At 47.3% G+C, this 21,264-nt stretch overlaps 1 protein-coding gene across 6 annotated transcripts in view; it reads left to right on the top strand.

Moving 5' to 3' along the window:
• The window catches only part of SIPA1L2 (signal induced proliferation associated 1 like 2), a 224,760-nt gene that overhangs the window by 110,820 nt on the left and 92,676 nt on the right, over positions 1 to 21,264 (top strand). For all 6 annotated transcript variants that reach the window (XM_045437350.1, XM_045437353.1, XM_045437354.1 and 3 more), the window contains exon 3: positions 5,610 to 7,351. In XM_045437350.1, the coding sequence (XP_045293306.1) occupies positions 5,875 to 7,351 (1,477 nt within the window). In that variant the 5' untranslated portion in view covers positions 5,610 to 5,874. The remainder of the gene's footprint in view (positions 1 to 5,609; positions 7,352 to 21,264) is intronic.

Consider the following 21,264-nt stretch of genomic DNA (forward strand, 5'->3'; position numbering starts at 1 on the left):
TCGTCATCCACGACCCTGCAGGGCAAACACGATTCACTGGTGTAGGGCTGTTGTGTGTGTGTGTGTGCGTGTGCACACGCGTGCATGTCTGTGTCTCCCTCCCAGCCAGAGCCTCCCCGATAGGTTCTGGATGATTCCAGAGGTCATTCCAGCTCACAATTTAGATTTTCATCCCCTCCTTTGTTCTTGCTTTTTGCATTTCTCCCTGTGTAGAGCCTGTACCGTTCCTTGTTAATATCTGCTTTTCAAAGACCTTGATTTTAATTCTTCCCCATGTGCTGTAATACCGGTTTTAATTGCATGATGTTAATATTTCTAGCTTATCTCACTTGCAAACAAGTCCTGTGATTGTTCTGAGGGGTCTTAACTTTTACCGCGGTAGTAAAAATAATTCGCCTGGGAATACTTTTTAAAAGAAGGTGCTGTGTGTCATACTTTGTGTTTAGTCCTATTTAGTAGTCCTTGTAAAAGGAAGGTGCTGTCTAGGATTCTGTCAGTAGGTTGACTTTGGGGAGCTACTGGCAAGCTGGAAAATGTGGCTAGAAGGATGAGGGGCCAGGAGGGGAGCTGCTGTAGCCCTGCTTCAACTTTAGTAATCAGCTACCATGTCAGGAATTTTTTGGCTTTGAACACTTTGGGTTGTTAGCGGCACACGTGACATGCGTTGAAGGGCGTATATTTACATGAGAGCAGGATCTTGCCCAAGAGGCGTCTTGATTCTGGATCCAAGTGCCAGAACTACACTTTCAATTCATTTCTTCATGGACCAGGCGATGTGCAACACAGTACAAAGTATTTTGGTTATTGAATTTGCTGTCTTCGGTCTTTCACTGAGTATAAATATGGCCTCTTAGAACCTTTAAAGTTGATCTGGACTACACAAAGACCTAACTCAAATGGAATAAACAAAAACAAACAAACAAACAAACAAACAAACAAACCCCACTAGACCTGGTGCCAGGTCTAGTTGGGAGTCAAGACCTCTATCCTTAGGATTCCTTCTTTCCTTCCTGAGGCTCAGCCTCAGCGCGGTCACACCAGCTAGTGAGCCCCGCAGCACCGTGTGTATGTTACATCCCCTGAGCCCTGCCAAGAATCCTAGCCCCATGCTGGGGGGGGGGGGGGGGGTCACTCACGCTTCCGGGCAGGACAGGGCTTTCATTGGCTCATCCCTGGACCAATCCCTGAAGGCAGGAGAATGCAGCACTTTCATTGGTCAGATCTGTGTCACATGTCAGGGGTGGAGTTAGGCCCCCAGGATAAACTGATTTTAGAGGTAAGGTTCCCCAGCGGGATTCAGGAGAAGGAAAGAGAATAATAGGTCCTAGCCAGGACGAGCCACTAGCTGTCTGCTACGGCTGATGTTTTCACACATCAAAAATTTAAAAACCGTAACTGAAGCAATGGTCTCAGAAGATTTCTTTGGGGAAGAGTTTTGTGTGCTCTCAGTTTGCTGTTCTTTTTTGCTTTCTTACCAGCGTAATACTAAAATTCAACACAAATTCATCTGTCTTTAATTGTTTCTATCTCTTCTGTTTAAAAATGATCTTGGGGTACCTGGGTGGCTCAGTTTGTTGAGCATCTGGCTTTGGCTCAGGACACGATCTCACAGCTTGTGGGTTTGAAACCCGCATCAGGCTCTGTGCTGACAGCTCAGAGCCTGGAGCCTGCTTCGGATTCTGTGTCTCCCACTCTCTCTGTGCCTTCCCCACCTGCACTCTGTCTCTCTCTCTCTCTCTAAAAAAATAAACATTAAAAAAATTTTAAATAATACAAAGTAAAAATAATCTAATTTTTTACAGTGTATTGTCTTCCATTTCTATGGGAGATCTAGGGGATAAAGATTTTGTATCTTTAAATCCTGTTACAAACAATGATACATTTAGAAATGTAAAAGGGTATAAATGCTCAGAATAGACCGCTGACTATTTTATGGCCTGTTTTTCTGGAAGTAATTATTCAGTGAATGTGTTGTCCTTGCTAGGTTTCTGTGTCTCACAAATCTCCCGGCAGATGGCTTAACCCCAGGGCTGCCCCCAAAAGTGTGGGGAGTGGGTTCCCCGTATGGGGAGGTGCTGGTTTGTTCAGCTTGAGGCATGGTGGGCTTGGGCCAGAGTCCTACCTGCGCCCAAATCTTGAGTGCTTCCTGCTTTGACTGCCATGTGCTGTGTGAATATTGGTATTTTCAGCACGTGCCATGACATGGAAAAGAAAGACTGGGATACTTCCTAAATTTTTTAAATAGCGTTTGGTCTCATAAATGGGAGGATAAAGGAGTTTTAAAATGGTTAAGATGGCTCCTTGCATCTCATGGGTACACTGGTCGTATTTTTATGTAGCGATTGGTTACGTTTCTGTTGTCTTCAGCAAGAATCAGCCTTTACATTTTCCATTCTCGGATCAGTTTGGGGAATTTGTGGTTTGCCAGGAAATCATTAGTTTCCTCTGTGTTCAAGGTTGTTGCTTTACAGTTGCTTGTGGTATAATTCTTCTTGTGCTTAATATTTATTTTAATCTCCTGTATATGTGGTCATGTTTCCTTTCCCATGTCCAGACTTGTATAATATCGTTCTTTCTCTCTTTGCCTTTTTCAGGCTTTGGAAGGAGTAGATCTGTTTTCTTGCTCTTTTTTAAAAAAAACTACCGTTTGGATTTGTCCCTTTTCTACCTTGTTTTTCCCTCATTCCATTAATTTCAGCTTTTATCTTTATTCATTCCTTCTTTCCTGGTTTCTTTGAGGGCATTTTGTTCTAATATTTTAAGGTGGTGGTGCTTAGCTGCTGATTATATTTTTTCTTTTTTTTTTTTTTTTTAAATTTTTTTTTTTCAACGTTCATTTATTTCTGGGACAGAGAGAGACAGAGCATGAACGGGGGAGGGGCAGAGAGAGAGGGAGACACAGAATCGGAAACAGGCTCCAGGCTCTGAGCCATCAGCCCAGAGCCCGACGCGGGGCTCGAACTCACGGACCGCGAGATCGTGACCTGGCTGAAGTCGGACGCCCAACCGACTGCGCCACCCAGGCGCCCCTATATGTTTTCAAAGTACAGTGTGGTGGTTTCAGGGGCCATGGTTCTTCCTTCTTTATACACAATTAATTAGTATGTAATTAATAGTATATACTTGCAAATGAGTGTCATATGAATGTCTGTTGAGAATTCACATATCTCTGTACCAGCCATTAGAAATCATTTGTAAGCCTTCAAATTCATTGGGTTCTATAAGCAGCAGAATTGTCAATAGAATTTAGAGATCATGTAGAAGCCGGTCTAGTAAATCAAATATCATTTCAGCAGTGAGACTGTAGGCAACAAGTTGTTCTCTTTCATATCTCAGTTGTCATTTTTTCAGTTTCCAGGAAAGCATTCTGTAATAGCCTAAATTGTACAGGAAATAACTGTCATTCAGAATCGCCCGTGATCCTTTTAAACACAATAATTCCAAGTGAAATAGAGAAGATGCAGGCCTGTCTCTTCTCTTTCTGAGAACCACAGACAGACACCAGTCTGGTTCACCGAAGCATCTGATTGTTCGTTCTCCCTTTGTTTGCCACAGCCTAAAACATCATTCTGTTTCCTCAGTTATCAAGTCGCCCTGCGAATAGACAGCATCTTATCATTCCCAGTCCCATTTTTTTCCCCCCAATGAGGGGAAGGCAAGTTGCCATGATAAGAAAACATCAGGTATTCCAAAAGACTACCACATGTTCATCTCAAAGCCACTAAGAACCCATCGGAGGGGCACCTGGCTGGTTCTGTCGGTGGAGCATGTGACCCTTGATCTCAGGGTGGCGAGTTCAAGCTCCACTTTGGTGTAGAGATTACTTAAGAAAAAAGAACCCATTGGAAAGAGTTCTAATACTGATCAGCTGTTTGGAATTTTAATATTTTCTAACAAATATTTGCGTTTTTTTTCGTGCTTTGATGAGGACTGAGGGAAATCAGCAATATTATACCTTCCTCACCATCATTATTTTCAGAAGAATTAGAGCCATTCATACATTCTTATGCCAACAAGGAAGGCTTCCATCCGTTGGGGACATAATGATACCTGGAAGATATTTTTGTCTAAATAGAGATAGAATACATTGAAACGGTGATTTGTAATTAAAAATAAAAGTTGATTAAAGTTCAAGTGTCAGGGTACCTGGTTGGCTCAGTCGGTTGAGCATCTGACTTCGACTCAGGTCCTGATCTCACGGTTTGTGGGTCCGAGCCCCGTGTCCGTCTCTGCGCTAACAGCTCGGAGCCTGGAGCTTGCTTCGGATTCTGTGTCTCCTGTCTGCCTCTGCCCCTCCCTGCTTATGCTCACACTCTCTCTCAAAAATAAATGAATAAACTTAAAAAAAAAAGTCAAGTTTCTATTAACCACAAAGGTGCACAAAGGTATGTTGTATCTCTGTGATTTTATTTTACCCTGCACATTTATCAGATTGCCAGTGGCATAATAAACTAGAAAGTTAACACTCGTGGGATGCCCGGGTGGCTCAGTTGGCTAAGTGGCCGACCTCGGCTCGGGTCTTAATCGCATGGCTGTGTGTTTGAGCCCAGCTTCGGGCCCTGTGCTGACAGCTCAGAGCTTGGAGTCTGCTTTGGATCTGTGTCTCCCTCTCTCGCTGCCCCCCCCCCCCCGCTCATGTTTTGTCTCTCTCAAAAATAAATAAACATTAAAAAAAAAAAAAAAAAGAAACACTCGTTCAGATAGTTCTTTTTTTTTTTTTTAATTTTTTTTTATTTATTTTTGAGACAGAGAGAGACAGAGCATGAACAGGGGAGGTGCAGAGAGAGAGGGAGACACAGAATCCGAAGCAGGCTCCAGGCTCCGAGCCGTCAGCGCGGAGCCCGACGCGGGGCTCGAACTCACAGACCGCGAGATCATGACCTGGCTGAAGTCGGACGCTCAACCGACTGAGCCACCCAGGCGCCCCTGGATAGCCAGTTCTTAAAGGCTCCCTCCCACTTCACCAGGAATCTTGGCGGGTTCTTATTTGATTGCAAGACCGCATTCTAAAAATACATTGAGAACGCCTGGTATTCATCCTTGTGCTCCTGGACATTTTGAGTTTACATATTTTGAAAGGAAGTATAATGGTACTCAAAAAATTACGTGGCCGTTGTATTACTCTTTGTAACTAATGGAAATGTTTTGTCTACCTCATTTAAGCCAGGCCACATTAACAGATAATGTTGGTACAGAGATGAAGGGCGTGTTCCTGGCTGAGAGGAGCTTGAAGTTAGCTGGTGGAGGAGGCTGGTCGATACACCAGCCAGTAGGAGTATAAAGAGATCTGTTCCCATTAGTGTAGACACGGGTGCTGTGGGAACACAAAGGAAGCAGCCTTTGGCAGATGTGGGCTGAGGCAAAGTTTCTCGGAAAGGGCACTGCTCGATTCTGCATATAAGTGCCAGCCAGCCAAGTAGTGCGAGAAGGCAGAATGTTCCAGAGAGAAGGAGCAGTGTGAGCAACAGAGACTTGAAACTTCATGACCGTTTGGGGGAACTGGGGATGGGCAGAAATTGGAGAGAAGGACCAATAAGAAACCCTATGTAGAACGCATTGAACTTGAGCGACAAAAATTGCTAATGGCTGTTTTCTGTGTTTTAATTCAGGTGAAGGAGATACTCCAGGCCAGATGTCTTAAGGAATGCTCCTGAAAAGGACAGAGGCATACAAAATTAGTTCAACATCTGAGAAGCAAGCTGGTTTTGGAAAAACCATACTCTGAGGATGTTGTTTGCTTTCGGTTAAAAGGAGAAAAGTACAGCTGTAGAGGAAGCCTTTATATCTGCGTTTACGGTCGCATCGTAAATGACAATGTAATTAGTTTCACCTCAGTCTTGCTGGTGAGCCTTGGAGCTTCTTGCCTCGGCAGACATGAGCGACCCAAGGCAGTCCCAAGAAGAGAAGCACAAGCTTGGCAGGGCCTCTTCCAAGTTCAAGGATCCTCCCAGAATCATGCAGTCGGATGATTATTTTGCTCGAAAATTTAAAGCCATTAATGGCAACATGGGCCCCGCCGCCTCTTTAAATGCCTCGAATTCCACCGAGAGCGGTGGTCCGGCTAATGGCACCCCAGCCGTGCCCAAGATGGGTGTGAGAGCAAGAGTGTGTGAGTGGCCTCCCAAGAAAGACTGCTCCAAGGAGCTGACCTGCAAGGCGCTGTGGGAAAGCCGGTCTCAGACCAGTTACGAAAGCGTCACGTCCATCACGCACAATGGGCAAAGCGACCAGAGCGACGGTCAGCAAGAAGAGAAACTTGATCTAGACTTTGTGGAGGCGAAGTACACCATTGGGGACATCTTTGTTCACTCTCCTCAAAGAGGGCTGCACCCCATAAGGCAGAGAAGCAACAGCGATGTCACCATCAGTGACATCGATGCTGAAGACGTCTTAGACCAAAATGCAGTGAACCCCAACACCGGGGCCGCCCTCCACCGAGAGTACGGGAGCACGTCTTCCATTGACCGGCAGGGCTTATCTGGCGAGAACTTCTTTGCTATGCTCAGAGGGTACCGAGTAGAGAATTACGACCACAAAGCGATGGCCCCTTTTGGGTTCCCTGAGTGTTTCCCCTGTGATCCTGCAATCTCTCCCAGCCTCCACGCGGCAGCACAGATATCCAGGGGAGAATTTGTCCGCATCTCAGGATTAGACTACATGGACAGTGCCCTCCTCATGGGGAGAGACAGGGACAAACCTTTCAAACGGAGGTTAAAGTCGGAGTCGGTGGAGACGTCCCTCTTCCGGAAGCTGCGAACTGTTAAAAGTGAACATGAAACGTTCAAGTTCACGTGTGACCCGGAAGATGGTCGCCTGGAGCGGGGCGTCCGCCCTTGGAATTGTCAGCGGTGTTTTGCACATTATGATGTCCAGAGCATTTTGTTTAATATCAACGAAGCCATGGCTACGAGGGCCAACGTGGGGAAGCGGAAAAACATCACCACCGGGGCCTCCGCGGCGTCCCAGACTCAGATGCCGGCGGGCCAGACGGGCAACTGCGAGTCCCCTCTGGGGAGCAAGGAGGACCTCAACTCCAAGGAGAACCTGGATGCTGACGAGGGAGACGGGAAAAGCAACGAGCTCGTCCTGAGTTGTCCTTACTTTCGGAACGAGACTGGCGGGGAAGGCGACAGGAGGATCGCCCTTTCCAGGGCCAGCTCGTCTTCGTTCAGCTCCGGGGAAGGCTGCTCCTTCGAGTCCTCTCTGAGCTCCCACTGCACGAACGCCGGTGTGTCGGTCCTGGAAGTGCCGAGGGAGAACCAGCCCATCCACCGGGAGAAAGTGAAGCGCTACATCATAGAGCACATTGACCTTGGGGCCTATTATTACCGCAAGTTCTTCTACGGGAAAGGTAAGGGAGCGTCCTGGGTGTGTGTGCGTGTATCCCAGACTGGTTTTTGCATGTTGCTTTGGGCCGGAGCCCCTTCACCGGGGAGTCCGAGGCCGTGGTTCACTGGACCCTCCGGCGCTTCCAGACTAACCCCTTCCTCAGGAACCCCTCTTCCTGCCTTTGCTGATTGGTGATCTCCAGTGTGGAATGACCACCTCTGTCTCTCTGCCTTCGCCAATTTGTGAGCATCACAGATGTCAGACCTGCTCTAGATTTACCCCTTTTTTAAATGTTATTTATTTATTTCTTTTGAGAGAGATAGAGCATGGGCGGGGGAGGGGCAGAGAGAGAGGGAGAGAGAGAGAATCCCAAGCAGGTTCTGACCCATCAGCGCAGAGCCCAGCGCAAGGCTCAGACTCACGAACCGTGAGATTGTAACGTGAGCCAAAAACAAGAGTTGGCCACTTGACCGACTGAGCCACTCAGGCACCCCCATGTTTTAAAAAGTTTATTTATTTATTTGAGAGAGAGAGAGAGACAGAACATGTGAATGGGGGAGGGGCACAGAGAGAGAGAGAGAGAGAGAGACAGAGAATCCCAAGCAGGCTCTGTGCTGAGAGCACAGAGCCCCACGTGGGGCTTGAACTCACGAACCCTGAGATCATGACCTGAGCCAAAATCAAGAGTCAGATGCCTAACCAACTGAGCCACACAGGCGCCTTTAGATTTACCCCTTTTAAGACCTCTTCCGTGGGTTAACCTTTATCCCTCCCTTCTTCCTCTGAATAATCTCTCCTCCTGTTTACGGTGGATAATTCTGTCGGGTGTTTTCCCCCTCTAGTCTTTTCTGTGCTTTTTGGGTCCCCCCTCTGTTTCGTCTTTCCACTTCTGTGTCTTCACAGCTCCTGCTGCTCTGTTGTGTGCATTGGAAGTGTTAAGCAAATCTTTGCTGAAAGCATGTATAAATTAGCACGACAGATAGTTTTCCCACAGCTCTTTAAGTGGCCCTCAAGGTTAAGATACAAACAATTCTTTGGTATTGTGATTTTAAAAATTCTTTCATCCTATGTGAAATAGTATTTACTTTTGTTTAGATTTTCGGGCTCGAAGGCTGCATTCCTCAGAAGTCCTATAGTTGAGTCCTCAGCCTTTATATAAGTATCCTTAGTTATTCCAGGGACCTGAAATCTGCTTGGTTTGAGACACCTACAGAGAAACAGGTCCCATATACATATGGCAGCCGCAGGCTCAATAAAAACACTCAGGGCATCTCACTGCTTTCTTACTAGGTGCAGCTTACCACTTTTGCCCCTTTCTTATATAGGATAGCATACTTTTTCTTTCTTTCTTTCTTTCTTTCTTTCTTTCTTTCTTTCTTTCTTTTCCTTCCTTCCTTCCTTTCTTTCTTTCTTTCTTTCTTTCTTTCTTTCTTTCTTTCTTTCTTTCTTTCCCTTTTTTTTTTAAAAGTAGGCTTCACTCCTAGGGCACAGCCCAAGTGAGGCTTGAACTCAGGACCCTGAGATCAAGAGTCAGATACGTAACTGATTGAGCCACCCAGGCGCCCCTTGGACAGTGTGCTTTTCAGGGCTGTCTTTTTCTGTTTTCAGTGGACCCAGCAGCCAGTCTGGAGAAGCTTCTCCACCGTCTGTCTTCTTGGTGAATGAACCGTTCTGCCACGGATGTGGAGAGTTGTCGGATCGGTTTATGTCGGATCGGTTTCTGTCTTCAGAAATGTTTGCGTGCACTCTTTGACGCCAGTTGGTTCTTTTCGGTGGTGGGTTGGGGTGTGCCTCAGACCTCGGGAGGTCACTCCATCCACGTCAGTCCCTGGAGCGTCGTTTCATACTTTTCTCCGTGGGCTACAGGCTTTAAAGAATTTGCTTGCTGGATAGATGGCAGTTGTTACATTCATAATGGTTTTCCCTCAGTTTTGCATGAATTCAGGTTTAGCCAGTGACCCAGAATCCTGATGTGAAATCATGTCAGTGATAGAATGATCATGATGTTGGATAAGCGGTTTAGCTCAATAGGCCCTTGCCTTACCACTGGTCACATGTTTGAGTTATCTTTCTGTTTTCATACCGATGACATAATGGGGCTCGGATAGTTCTGTCAGCGGGCCTTGGCTCCCCACGTGTGCTTCCCTGCTCCCGTCTCAGTCCTGGCTTCTGGTAGAACCCAGAGAAACTTGGGCTTCCTTTTTAGTCTGCGCTGTATGAAAGAATGCCGGGCCCTTGTGACCCTGTTCATCCAGGCACAGCGCTTTACAAAATGCTGTTCAAAGATGGCCTCCAGGTGGGAACTAGTTATTTTTGGAAAGGGAGGCCAGGAAGAAATAGGCTCCCTAATTAAGATTCTTTTCATTGACGAAGCCATGGCTGTCGATGCCAGCAACAAAATAGCCTCTTAGAATTATGAGGCCCTGAAATCTTCAGGCAGTGAGTCATTCTGGCTTAGGTGAGTTTCGTAAATAGTTTATGGCTCACCCTCCAAAGCGTCAGAACGTGAAAGTCCTGTACGTGTCCGTGAATGCGTACCTGTGTATTTATGCAAATACTGAGGGCCAGCATCCTGTGTGTACCTTGGGGCATATGTGTACTTGTGTATTAAGTCTACATAGACGTGTACATGGAATGAGGGGTGGATGCTTTCTGAGGCAAGGTCACCACCATTAATGACCTTAGGTCTGTTCCCAGAGCTGGTTTTCGGTGCTGGGTTCTGTTAGTTCTCTCGACTGCTTTTTGTAGGTTTTTTTTTTTTTTTTTTTTTTTATCCCCTTGAACTCTCAATTGTCACTTCCTGGTAGTTTTAAAGAGTGTCTGTGAGTGGTTGTACTTCTTCCGCTTTTTTCTAAGCTGCTATTAGGATTTTCCAGGGCGTTGGAAAGAACATCAGCAAACTTGTTAGCTTTGAAAGTGAAATTCAAAATAAGCTCCAGAGAATTTGAGGGCAGACGCCCCCGCCCCCCCCCCCCCCCAACGTGGGTGAGTCGTACGTGGACGCAGACAGAAGCCTTGGGGGTCCCGGGCATCGGGTTCGGTCTGGTTCCGGGCTGCCCGGGGATCTGTGAATGAGCCAGGCAGGTGAAATCTAGCACCTCTGCAAATGAGGGCATGGGGCAGTGATCCCTGAGGTGGCTTTGTCCTGTGCTCCTCGATTCTGGGTTGAGGAAGGTGCCGTTGACCGAGCCGGCCCCGGCTGCTCTTGCCCTGCAGCCGTGATCTCTGCTACTTTCTTCTATATTTAGCTCTTCCCCTGTGGGCCTATGTGTCTCAGGATGAAATTGGCTACCACAGCATCTGCCGCTGGCACCCCAGCGGGTCCCTCTGCAGAGCCTTGAAGGACTGGAGACGGGCCACAGTCTGTGGGCTGTGGCCTCCGTGGTGCGGGACTGGAGACAGGGAAGCAGGCTGGCACCCTGGCTTCAGCCTCTAGACTCAGACCTGCAAACAAACCCCACGTGGCAGGAACCTACAGATAGAGGCCCCCCGGGCAGCCTGGCCCAGAGAAGGGTGTGTTCACAGGGAAGGAGCTGCTTTTCTTTTTTCTCTTTCTCCTTCGCTCAGTTTTCCTCTTTGGAAGCAGGTGTTCAGGGATCGCCTTCCCGGGACCGCCTTTTCTTTTTCTCCACTCTCCATTGCTCTGTGTGAAATTGCATTTTCAAAAGAATTGAGCGGCCCCCAATCGCTGGGGAAGGTTTCAAGTACAGAGTCTTAAGGATGCAGCTTACCCTTTCCTGGGTGGGTGATGTGGGATGGCTGCCCTTTGTGCCGAGGGGCGCTCCTGTGACACACAGTCCCTGGACGGGCTCGGTAACAGCCCTGCAGAAGGCTTTACACAGGGGAGTGGTTAGCCCGCAGCAAGCTGTGGACCAACATCACTTGTCTGGGCAGATCCGTCTGTAGCCTGGAGGGAAACCGCTTTATTTATTTATTTTTAAAATTTTTATTTTTATTTATTTATTTTTTTTTTAGAAGTAGTTTCTTTTTTTTTTTTTTTTTTCAACGTTTATTTATTTTTGGGACAGAGAGAGACAGAGCATGAACGGGGGAGGGGCAGAGAGAGAGGGAGACACAGAATCGGAAACAGGCTCCAGGCTCTGAGCCATCAGCCCAGAGCCTGACGCGGGGCTCGAACTCACGGACCGCGAGATCGTGACCTGGCTGAAGTCGGACGCTTAACCGACTGCGCCACCCAGGCGCCCCAAAATTTTTATCTTTTTAAAAGTGGGTTCTCTCCTACGGTGTTTCCTTCTAGATGAGGTGAAGAGGTCCTTAGGAATTGGTGATATGATACCTGCTCTTGAAAAGCCTGCCATTTAAAATTTTTAATGATTTATTTGTTTTTTTGGGGGGGGGGGTGGGAGACCGAGCGTGAATGGGGGAGGGGCAGAGAGAGAGACACACACACACACACACACACACACACACACACACACACACACAGAATCTGAAACAGGCTCCAGGCTCCGAGCTGTCAACACAGGGCCCGACGCAGGGCTCGAACTCGCAAACCATGAGATTCATGACCTGAGCCGCAGGCAGACACTTAACCGCTTAACCAACTGAGCCGCCCGGACACCCCCTTGAGTGAAACAGCTTTTTAAAGGAGAGCGGGGATTGAAGCAACAGTAGGGAGTGCTGCCTAAGGATCCTCACTGTTGCTGGTGATGCCCATGAAGAAAAATGGGTGCAGCCTGCCACGCTCCTGTTTCCCTCGTGGAAGCCCCAGTGAAATCACGACTTCCATCTTCTGTGAGTTTTCCATTTGGGAAGCAGGTGGCGAGGAAAGGCCCCTTGGACAGGGATTCTAGTTGTACGAGCCTGTTTGGATACTCGAGCTTCTGTTGCCGCACGGTGGCTGGCTTCGCGTCCTTCTGGACCTCCTGGGCACTTGGAGCCGCTGGTCAGCCATGGGCTGTCCCCAGCAGGGCTGGAGTGGAGCTGTGGGATCGCGAAGACATGCCGTGGGTCCCTGCATGCCAACCGCGTCTTTTCCTTTTTAGGAAATTGCACACCAGCAGAGTTACTCAAGAGTTCTGAAACTGTTCTCTTCCTTAGTTCAGACCACACTTGTCTTCTCTAGACAAGAATAGCTCTAGAAGGCAGCCTGCATCATTTTTAGGTAAAGAAAGCTCAAACCAGAGAGATAAAGCTGGGTCTCTTTGGAGACTTTGGAGTGGAAAGCAGCCAAGTGTTGGAGCCATTGGGACATTGTTTTACGCGGGTACAGAAACATGTCCTCTTACTTTAGGGGAAAATACTAAGATTGCCAAGAATTTGGCCTAGAATTCTTCCACGGCGCATCAGTGTTGTACGATCATTACAGGAAAATATAGTCAAGAAGCCAAAGAAAAAGGAGTAAAATCAGCCCAGTCAGTCCCTAAGAGACAATCACCGTGAACAGTTTCCTCTTTATCCTTGTAGGCTTTTTCTGATGCAAATAGGTTTATGTAAATGGAACCTTCTATTGCTGTGTCTGTGGAACTTGCTCCGGATGATCATCCTTCTGTGTTATTATGTGTAGAGCTGTATCAGCATTTTATGAGCCATTATCAATTATCACTATCTGCTTGGGGGGGATGCCAGGTATTTGCCACCCATGATCCGGGCAGAAGAGTTAATGACTGGATTTGCTTTATTTCAGAGAAAAACCCACCAGCTTGATAGAGGCACAATGATAATGGGACATCTATTTCTTACTGTCTTAGATGCAGTATATACCTACAAAACGACTCCTGTCAGATAGAGTAGTGTTCATTTTAGCAAGCAGATCTTTACTTACAAAATTTTTATAAAGTACGTTTTAATATCATAAAGTTTGAAAAAGTATAAAAATTTGAATCCTAGCCTCCCCCTCCCCCTCCCCCACTTGAATGTGGACTGACTCACTTCCAAGGGATAGGGCACGGAAGGGGGGACAGCTGCGGTGGAGAAGTCTGGAAAGCACCACCCGAGCCAGGTCACCAAGGTCAGCATCAACATTGATAGGTCATGCGGTTAGCGTATACCCTTGACATGACGGGAATGGCATTTCTGGGGTCTTCCTACAAACGCGTAACCTCAGCCTGATGAGGAAACATATCAGATCCTAGCCAAGAGACTCTCTGCAAAATCCCTAACCGCTGCTCCTCAGAACTGCCAAGGGCATCCGAAACTAGGAGTCTTAGAAACTGTCACGGTCTACAGGAGTCTGTAAGAGACATGACAGATAACTATAATGGGGTGTCCCGGATGGGATCCTAGAAGCAAAAAAGGACATTAGGTAAAAACTAAGGAAATCTGAATAAAGATGGGCCTGATCAATATCACTATCAATATCCAAGCTTTAAGGGAATGAACATACCAAAGAAATGTAAGATGTTACCAACTGAGAGACTGGGCAGGGGGTGTGAGAAAACTCTACTATCTATCTGCAGCTTTTCCACAAATCACAACCAGCTTCCAAATGGTTTGCTTTAAAATTTTTTGAAAAGGCAAGTCTTAAATTCTCATGATATATTTAACAGGAGAATCTTTAAAATAACAACAAAAAGAGCTTATAGGCAGTTCTTAAAAGTATCAGAAACCTGTAGGTTCCTGTTACTTTCATTAAGCTATTTAGGATTCCTGTGAGCAGCTCACTCCACTGTGTGTTTCAAATAGAGTGAAATTGACAAAATGTCACTTTCCCACAGCCCTTTCTATATGCATCCTGCCTAATGCCAGGAGTATGTTTCTCAAACTTACCTAGAAGAGCAGGGGAATTTACATTTTCATCTGTCTTTATTGAAATGCACAGACATTCCCTTTGAATTTCCCCTGAAATGTGCACATTGAGGCGAGGTGGTTGTGAGGTGCCCTTCGGGAAACCCTAGCTTCTCAGGCTCCCAAATTTCTGCTGAATTAACTGTCTGAAGAAAAAGCTTTATGCCCAACTCTTTTTTCTTGCCCCTTAGGATTTTCTATAACAAGTCCAAGGAAAGAAATATGTATCTTTTAGAAATCCTCTGTAAGGAGCTGAAATGGTTTTACAGGGCAGGTTTTGTTGCATAGATTGAAAAGCTAATCTTAGTTTGACCACTTGTCTCCCTTCTGTCTGGTGCTTTAAGGAGACCTGGCGTTTATGGTTCCATCATTCGCCTGTGATTTCGTTTCTTCTCTGTTTCTTATAAAAGGAAGATGCCAGAGAGAACTTCTTTGATTTCTCCTTCCCATCTTAGCTTCACAAGACTTCTGGAGTGTGAGCAGATTGGACTTCATTTTGAAAAGATTGGAACTTTCCAGAGAAGAGTTTTTAGCTGCCTCTGGGTGGATTGGGTCTCCAGCAAAAATCTCATCATCACCATGATATAAAGTGCAAGACTGGCCTCTCCAAGGTCCATTTCTGCCCCAAGATGCCAGCCTTTAAGTTTTGAAAGCCCCTTCCTGTGTCTTTGCACTGCCCCGGGCTGTGCCATTGGCACCACGGGGGGATGAATTCCTCTGTTGGATCTGCAGCACCTCTGAGAATTCTTTCTAGGACCTCTCTTCTCTAAGAAAAGCTCACTGTTTTTATTAACGACTCCTGACCAGCTCTAGGTAAACTCACCTTTTTCTCCAGTGGTAATTTTGGTCATTAGTATTTTCGCTGAAGAATAATATTTGTGCATACATGTGCTAAATGAACAAATAAAAAGAACAGATTCTTCTAGAATGTGTGGAGTAGCCCTCTGTTGCCTGTCTGGATACCAACTTACCGTTTGGTGGCTGGAGAATTTGCCTTCCTGCCTGTAGGAAGAAGAGCCCATCCATTCTAACTATGAATGGTGAAGAGTCCAGAATTTTCTGAAGCCAGATTCCTGGGTTTACATCCCAACTCGGTTTTAGGCAAGTCCTTCAACTCCTTTGTGCCTCAGTTAGTCATGTATAAAATGGGATCACAATAAAAATATCTCCTGGGGGCACCTGGGTGGCTCAGTCGGTTAAGCGTCTGACTCTTGATTTCATGTTCCCATGGTTTCGTGAGTTCAAGCCCCACATTGGGCTCTGTGCCGACTGTGGAGAGCCCGCTTGGGATTCTCTGTGTCTGTCTCTCTCTCTGCCCCTCCCCTGCTCTCCCTCCTCTCTCAAAATAAATAAGTAAACTTAAAAATGTATCTCCTGTAAAGGGCTTAAAATGGTACCTGTCACAAGACATGCATCCTCCTTGTCCAAGTCGCTCTTACATGAACTTGCAAAACTTTCTGTCTAGAAAGAAACTATTGTCCACACCACTGGGACAGCATTTAAAGGGCAGTACTTTATTGTAATGGTTAATAAAAGACGAGGAGGGAAAACATAGAACCATATGGCGGGGGGCGGGGGGAGGGCGCTGGGGAAAGGTGTCTGATGAAGTCTGCCACCCTCTTCCAAACGTATTCACTTAAGTTTCACTAATGTGACAGTGACAGTTGTGGGCGGGAGTATACCTTACATGTCAAATGAACCCCATTGCTGAGCCATGCATGGCTGCATTTGCTCTGAATTTCATGCCTGGTGGCTCCTTTTTTTTTCCCCCCCTCTGGTTTTATACAGTGACTGAAGAAAATTAATAGGGAGTTGGACACTATTAAATTCATACGGGTGAACTGAGGACCACCTAACAATTGGACTATTCTGAGACCCGCATTCCTCCCTGAGCGGACATAATCGACTCCGCTCCTCACCTCTCTGCCTGGCCGGCGTGGCCTCCGCAGACAGAGCTCCCATTGAGGCCCGGCCGGCTCTCAGCGGGGAGGAGCTGCCCAGATACACGGGAGGCGCGGCCTCGTGGCTTCTCGTGGTACCAGTTCCGTGTGGCTGGCGGTGGGAACCTCCCGGGCTTTCTCACGTCCGCCGCAGCGGGGAGGTCACAGCTGCCACCTGTTGCCGCGTCGGAGGAACTTGGGGAGGACTATGTGCACATGTCAGCCTGTTGACCCTTTGGCCTCAGAGGCTTTGCAGTCAGCTATTGCGGAAGAGGAACTAATGTTCTGTTATTTCCCGAGAAGTGGAGGGTCGATGCTGTAGGATCCGTGAACGGCGTGGCCGACGTGCAGTTAACCGGCTAGAGCTCCTTGCACTGTGCCCTTTACTGGTACCGTATGCTGGCCGTCAGAGTCTTTGGAACGTAAGGTCTCAGAGCCCCCTGAAGCTTAGCAAATCCTCCCCGCCTTGTGTTTGCTCCCTTCCAGGATTTATGCCACTCTTGGTCCCACTCAAGAAGGACCATGCAAAGCTGGACAGCTACCCCCCCCCTTGGAAACGGCCCCCACCTCTCAGCTTTTATGCAGCGAATTCTTGCTTGCTCTCCTTCCCATTCTTGTAGCAAATACCCCTGAAAACGGTGCGTCGTCAAAGGAAGCCTCTCTGCCAGTCCCTTTTTTTCTCCAGTCTTTCCCTTTTTATTCAAGGTTTTCTTAAAGTGGTGTCTCCCAAGATACTGTCCTTCTGTTCAGAACAGATGGGTTGGCTCATCTGTAAGTTGTGTTCATTTTACCAGGCATTAGCTGATTTTCAGAATTCAGACCTTCCGTGACTCTCAGCACCCCTGAGTTGCTGTACGCGAGAGAGTCCTAAAACCAGCCCCGCCTGGGTGCGCATCCCCTCTGTCACACCAGGCTGTGACCTCGAGCAAGTCACTTAACGCATCAGCTTCTGTAATATTATCTGTGAAACGGGGTTACCTCCTCGTAGGCAGGGAGGAGGAAGTGACTTCATTTATGTAAGGTATGTTAAGTGTTCTTTTCGCTGTAATGCCTCAGGTTTTCAAGCTTGGCTAATCCTTTGGTTAAATTTTGATCAAAGGAGCCTTCACAGGGCAAAAATGCATCCTTTTCGCCATCATGGTAAATTCAGTAATTGAATCCATGAAACATGAGCAGGGAGCTTGAGATTTCTTAAAGTTATCTGATGACTCTTAACGTTACCATCTGCAAAAGCAGGCCCCAGGGTTCTTAACTCCTTCATTGCTTCGTTCATTCACTAATCCGTTGTCTCTTGCTGACTTTCTCCTTTGTAAGTCTTAAGAGGGCTCCGAACAGGGGAGCTGATCTAAAATGCAGACACGCAGTTGTTTGGAGGGAAAGGTGGGGAAGGAGAGACGTGGTAGGTTGGGAACTCAGCGAGCAGCCACCTGCAGCCGTGGATGTGGCCCAGATGGGCTGTGAGCCAGCAATTAAGTGACCAGCTTGCCACCAAAAGAACAAACGTTAAACTGTGCTTTATGGAAAAATAGCAGGAAAGCTGCTGCTGTGCCCTTGAACCCAGTAAAGGGAGGGCCGCAGGGCCCAGATCCAGGGCCTCCTGTGGCTTTGGGGGACTTGTTAATGGTGCCGTGGGCCGTGAGGTGCTAACACCTGACAAATCACATGAGGCCGAGCTGTGGGTGAAGCTTCTGCACACCTGGCCGCGGGAGGCCCTGCAGACTTGGGGATCCTCACCTGCTCAGCTCCTTAGCCGTGAACCCGATAAATCTCCTTTCCAAGACACTGCAGGACCTGGAAACCGCCTCTGGGCTAAGGTCACAGGTGACTCCCTCCCCTTTTGCTTCTTAATTCTCCTTAGATTTTTCTTTCCTGACAAACAATGCGCACCACAGAGATGTGCCGAATCTCCTTTCCTGCGCTGCAATCTTGTTAACCGATTTTTTTTTTTTTTGATCTGCTCTGTTGTATTTGCATGATACGTGGATTTTCATTAGCTTCCTTTCTGCCAAGGGAGGGTTTTATCCCACGCACCCTGAAAGTGATTTTCTGGAAATTGTGTGCTTGGGATAAGGATGAGCTCTGGTTGGGGATGGGGGGCTTGCTCGCTGTCCTTTGCCCACAGATGGGAAGGCTCACGTGATGCAGATGGACGAGCTGAGGTGTCCTGAAGGGGACCCAGGGTGTCCCCTTGGTCCTTAAGGACCAAGTTAAGGAAGGCTTAACTGGGTCCTTCCTGGACACTTCAGAGGGGGCACCTTCCCAGTTCTTCATGGTTCACAGAAGCCGAAACAGCGAGTTAAGCCGTTCCAAGAATCGAGTTATGATTTCTTTGGAAACACACCCAGGTCACCTGCTTTATTCCCTGGTGAAACTGGGAGTATGGAGCCTAGCCTTAGATAATGGCTAGGAGGGGGCCAGGTGGCTGGCTCAGAAGGCTGAGCGTCCGACTCTTGATTTCGGCTCAGGTCACGATCCCACAGTTCGTGAGTTTGAGCCCTTACACTGGGCTCTGTACTGGCAGTGCAGAGCCTGCTTGGGGTTCTCTCTCTCTCTCTCTCTCTCTCTCTCTCTCTGTCCCCCCCCCCCCCCCCCCCCGGACATGCTCTCTGTCTCTCTCTCTCTCTAAATAAAATAAATAAACTTAGGAAAAGAAAAAGAAAAGAAAAGAACCAGGAGGTCTCAGAGCTGGCATGTCCAAAGTTGTGATGATTGTAAGTGGCAGGTACGTCCCCTGTCCGCTTGCATTCAGAAAGCGTGTCTTGTAAAATGGAGAGAGAAACATTGGAAACAAGTGTGGGGAGGCAGACGTGAAAGAAAAAAATGTTCTCTCTCAAATTTGCCTGTCGTCTTTGGTGAAAAAGATGATACACAAATTTCGGATTCCTCCAGTTAAAAGAAAAACAACTTCTAGTTCCTGATGGGACTCATTCAGCAAAATATATGCCGCTGCGTTCATAAAAAGACTGCAACGAATGGGATGTAGCTCTCTAGGTGATTACAGATCGGCATTTTGAGATTAAAAGTGTGAATCCCCTTCAAGGCTGACCCTCGTGCTTTGCAGGACTATTGGGGCTCAAAATCAAAATGCCCCACGATGCTGTTTATTGTACGTTCACTCCTTTTTTGTTTTTGATTGATTTATTTTTTTTTGTCAGTATCATGCATATCTTCCATTATAATACCGCTCTCAGATTAAGGATAGGTGTGTTATGTGTAATTGGATGGTGGAGGGGCAGGGAGCTGGCACTGAGGCTAAGAAGGGTTACGTAACTAACCCAAGGTTAAACAGATGATAAGGGGCGCCTGGGTGGCGCAGTCGGTTAAGCGTCCGACTTCAGCCAGGTCACGATCTCACGGTCCGTGGGTTCGAGCCCCGCGTCGGGCTCTGTGCTGATGGCTCAGAGCCTGGAGCCTGCTTCGGATTCTGTGTCTCCCTTTCTCTCTGCCCTTCCCCTCTGTCTCTCTCTCACTCTCTCTTTCTTTCTCTCTCTCTCAAAAATAAACATGAAAAAAAATTTTTGAAAGATACTATTTACATTATCCTAAAAAATTAACAACCTAGGACGAAATCTAAAGAAAGGTATGAATGAATGACAGAGAACCACAAAACATAGCCAAAATGAAGGAAAACCCTAAGTAGGTGGAGGGGACACGTTGTGGTTGTGAGTTAGAATAGTCAGTATGTCAAAATTCAAAGAATTTTTTTGTGGGAACAGAATTAAGAGTGAGGAAAGATTGAGCAGAGCCCTGCTATTTTTCAAGCCAAGGAGAGTGGCCTTTTAAATTTTTCTGCATATACTTATGTTAAAATAGATAGGCTTTGTGACAGTTGCCTTGACTGCGTATGTGGCTTTTTCTTCTGGATTGTTGATTCTGTAGTGGATATTAGTGGTACCTCCATGGTATTAAATATGCTTGTTCATATTACAGAACCTGGAATGCATAATTCTCATTGGTTTCCGGTAGTGTTAGCCCCACAGGACTAGAACATTTTGAAGCAGGCACTATACCGTGTCCTGCTCGATGTTGTGTCCTTGTGTTTATCAGGTCTGGCACATGGCTGAGGCATAGACCACGCTGGGTGTTTGAGTGAATGGATTGAAACGAATTGCGTGTGGTACACTGAATACTGGCCCCCGAAGATACCCAGGTCCTAATCCTCAGACCCTGTGTGTGTTACCTTGTATGGCAAAAGCAGCTTTCCAGATGTGAGTAAGTTAAGGATCTGAGACCAGGAGCCCACGCCGGATTCTCTGGCTGGACCCTGAATGCCATCCCGAGTGTCCACGTAAGAGGCAGGCAGAGGGAGATCTGGGGAGAGGCATGCATTGTGGCCCCTGACGCAACAGCTAGGGCTGGACTCGAAGACAGAAGAAGGAATTCAAGGAATACAGCTCTCAAAGCCGGAAGAGGCCGGGAAGCAGATGCTTCCCTAGAACCTTCCTAGGGAACGTTGCCCTGTCACAGCCTTGACTGCGGCCCGTTGAAACTGACTTTGGGCCTCTGACCTCCAGGGCGGTGAGGCAATAATTGAGTGTTGTTTTGAGCCTCCAAGCTTGTGACAGTTTGAGCACCGCTAGGAAGCGGACATTCTCAGGTGTCTCCCTTCTCAGTCTTGTAAATATTTCGAGAAACCATATCGCCCCTCTCACGGGGGCAGTTCCTGCGGCATTTCTGGATGCCGAGACCTTTCACGCTGTCTTTTGCACTCGCCAGCGTGAAATGAGCTGCCTCCTTGTTTCTGTTTTGATGGTCCTGGTTGAGGTTCAGTACGACCGTAACTTCTGAATGAGGGAGCCTACGTCAGTTCCTTCATTCAAGTCCAAGTCTTTAAATACTTAACACTGATCAGGCATAGTTCCTATCAGGCCTTGAGGATATAAAAGTTGAAGGACTTAGCCTCATCTGGAGGTGAGGCAAATATTTCCAGTGGAATCGATGTGTGGGGTTGAGTCTGAAATGATGACTGAGAATGTCAAGTGCAGAAAAGCGACAGGAGTGCCAGGCCGAGGGGGGAAATGGCACGAGTTGGGGGAGTTATGGGAGAGGAATCTGTGGGGAGTTTGGGGTGATGTCACTGAAGAACTTACAGGAGAAAATGGGTGGGGGGGGGGTGGAAGGACAGACGGACGTTCAGACAGATACGTGTAAAGACAGAGAGAGAGTCAGAACACACAGCCATGGGCCAAAGGTGGAGCCTTGGGACACATCCCGGTGACGAGGAGAAGCCAGAGGGGCAGCCACAAAG

The sequence above is a fragment of the Leopardus geoffroyi genome, chromosome D2, assembly GCF_018350155.1.
Source record: "Leopardus geoffroyi isolate Oge1 chromosome D2, O.geoffroyi_Oge1_pat1.0, whole genome shotgun sequence".
Classification (NCBI taxonomy): domain Eukaryota; kingdom Metazoa; phylum Chordata; class Mammalia; order Carnivora; family Felidae; genus Leopardus; species Leopardus geoffroyi.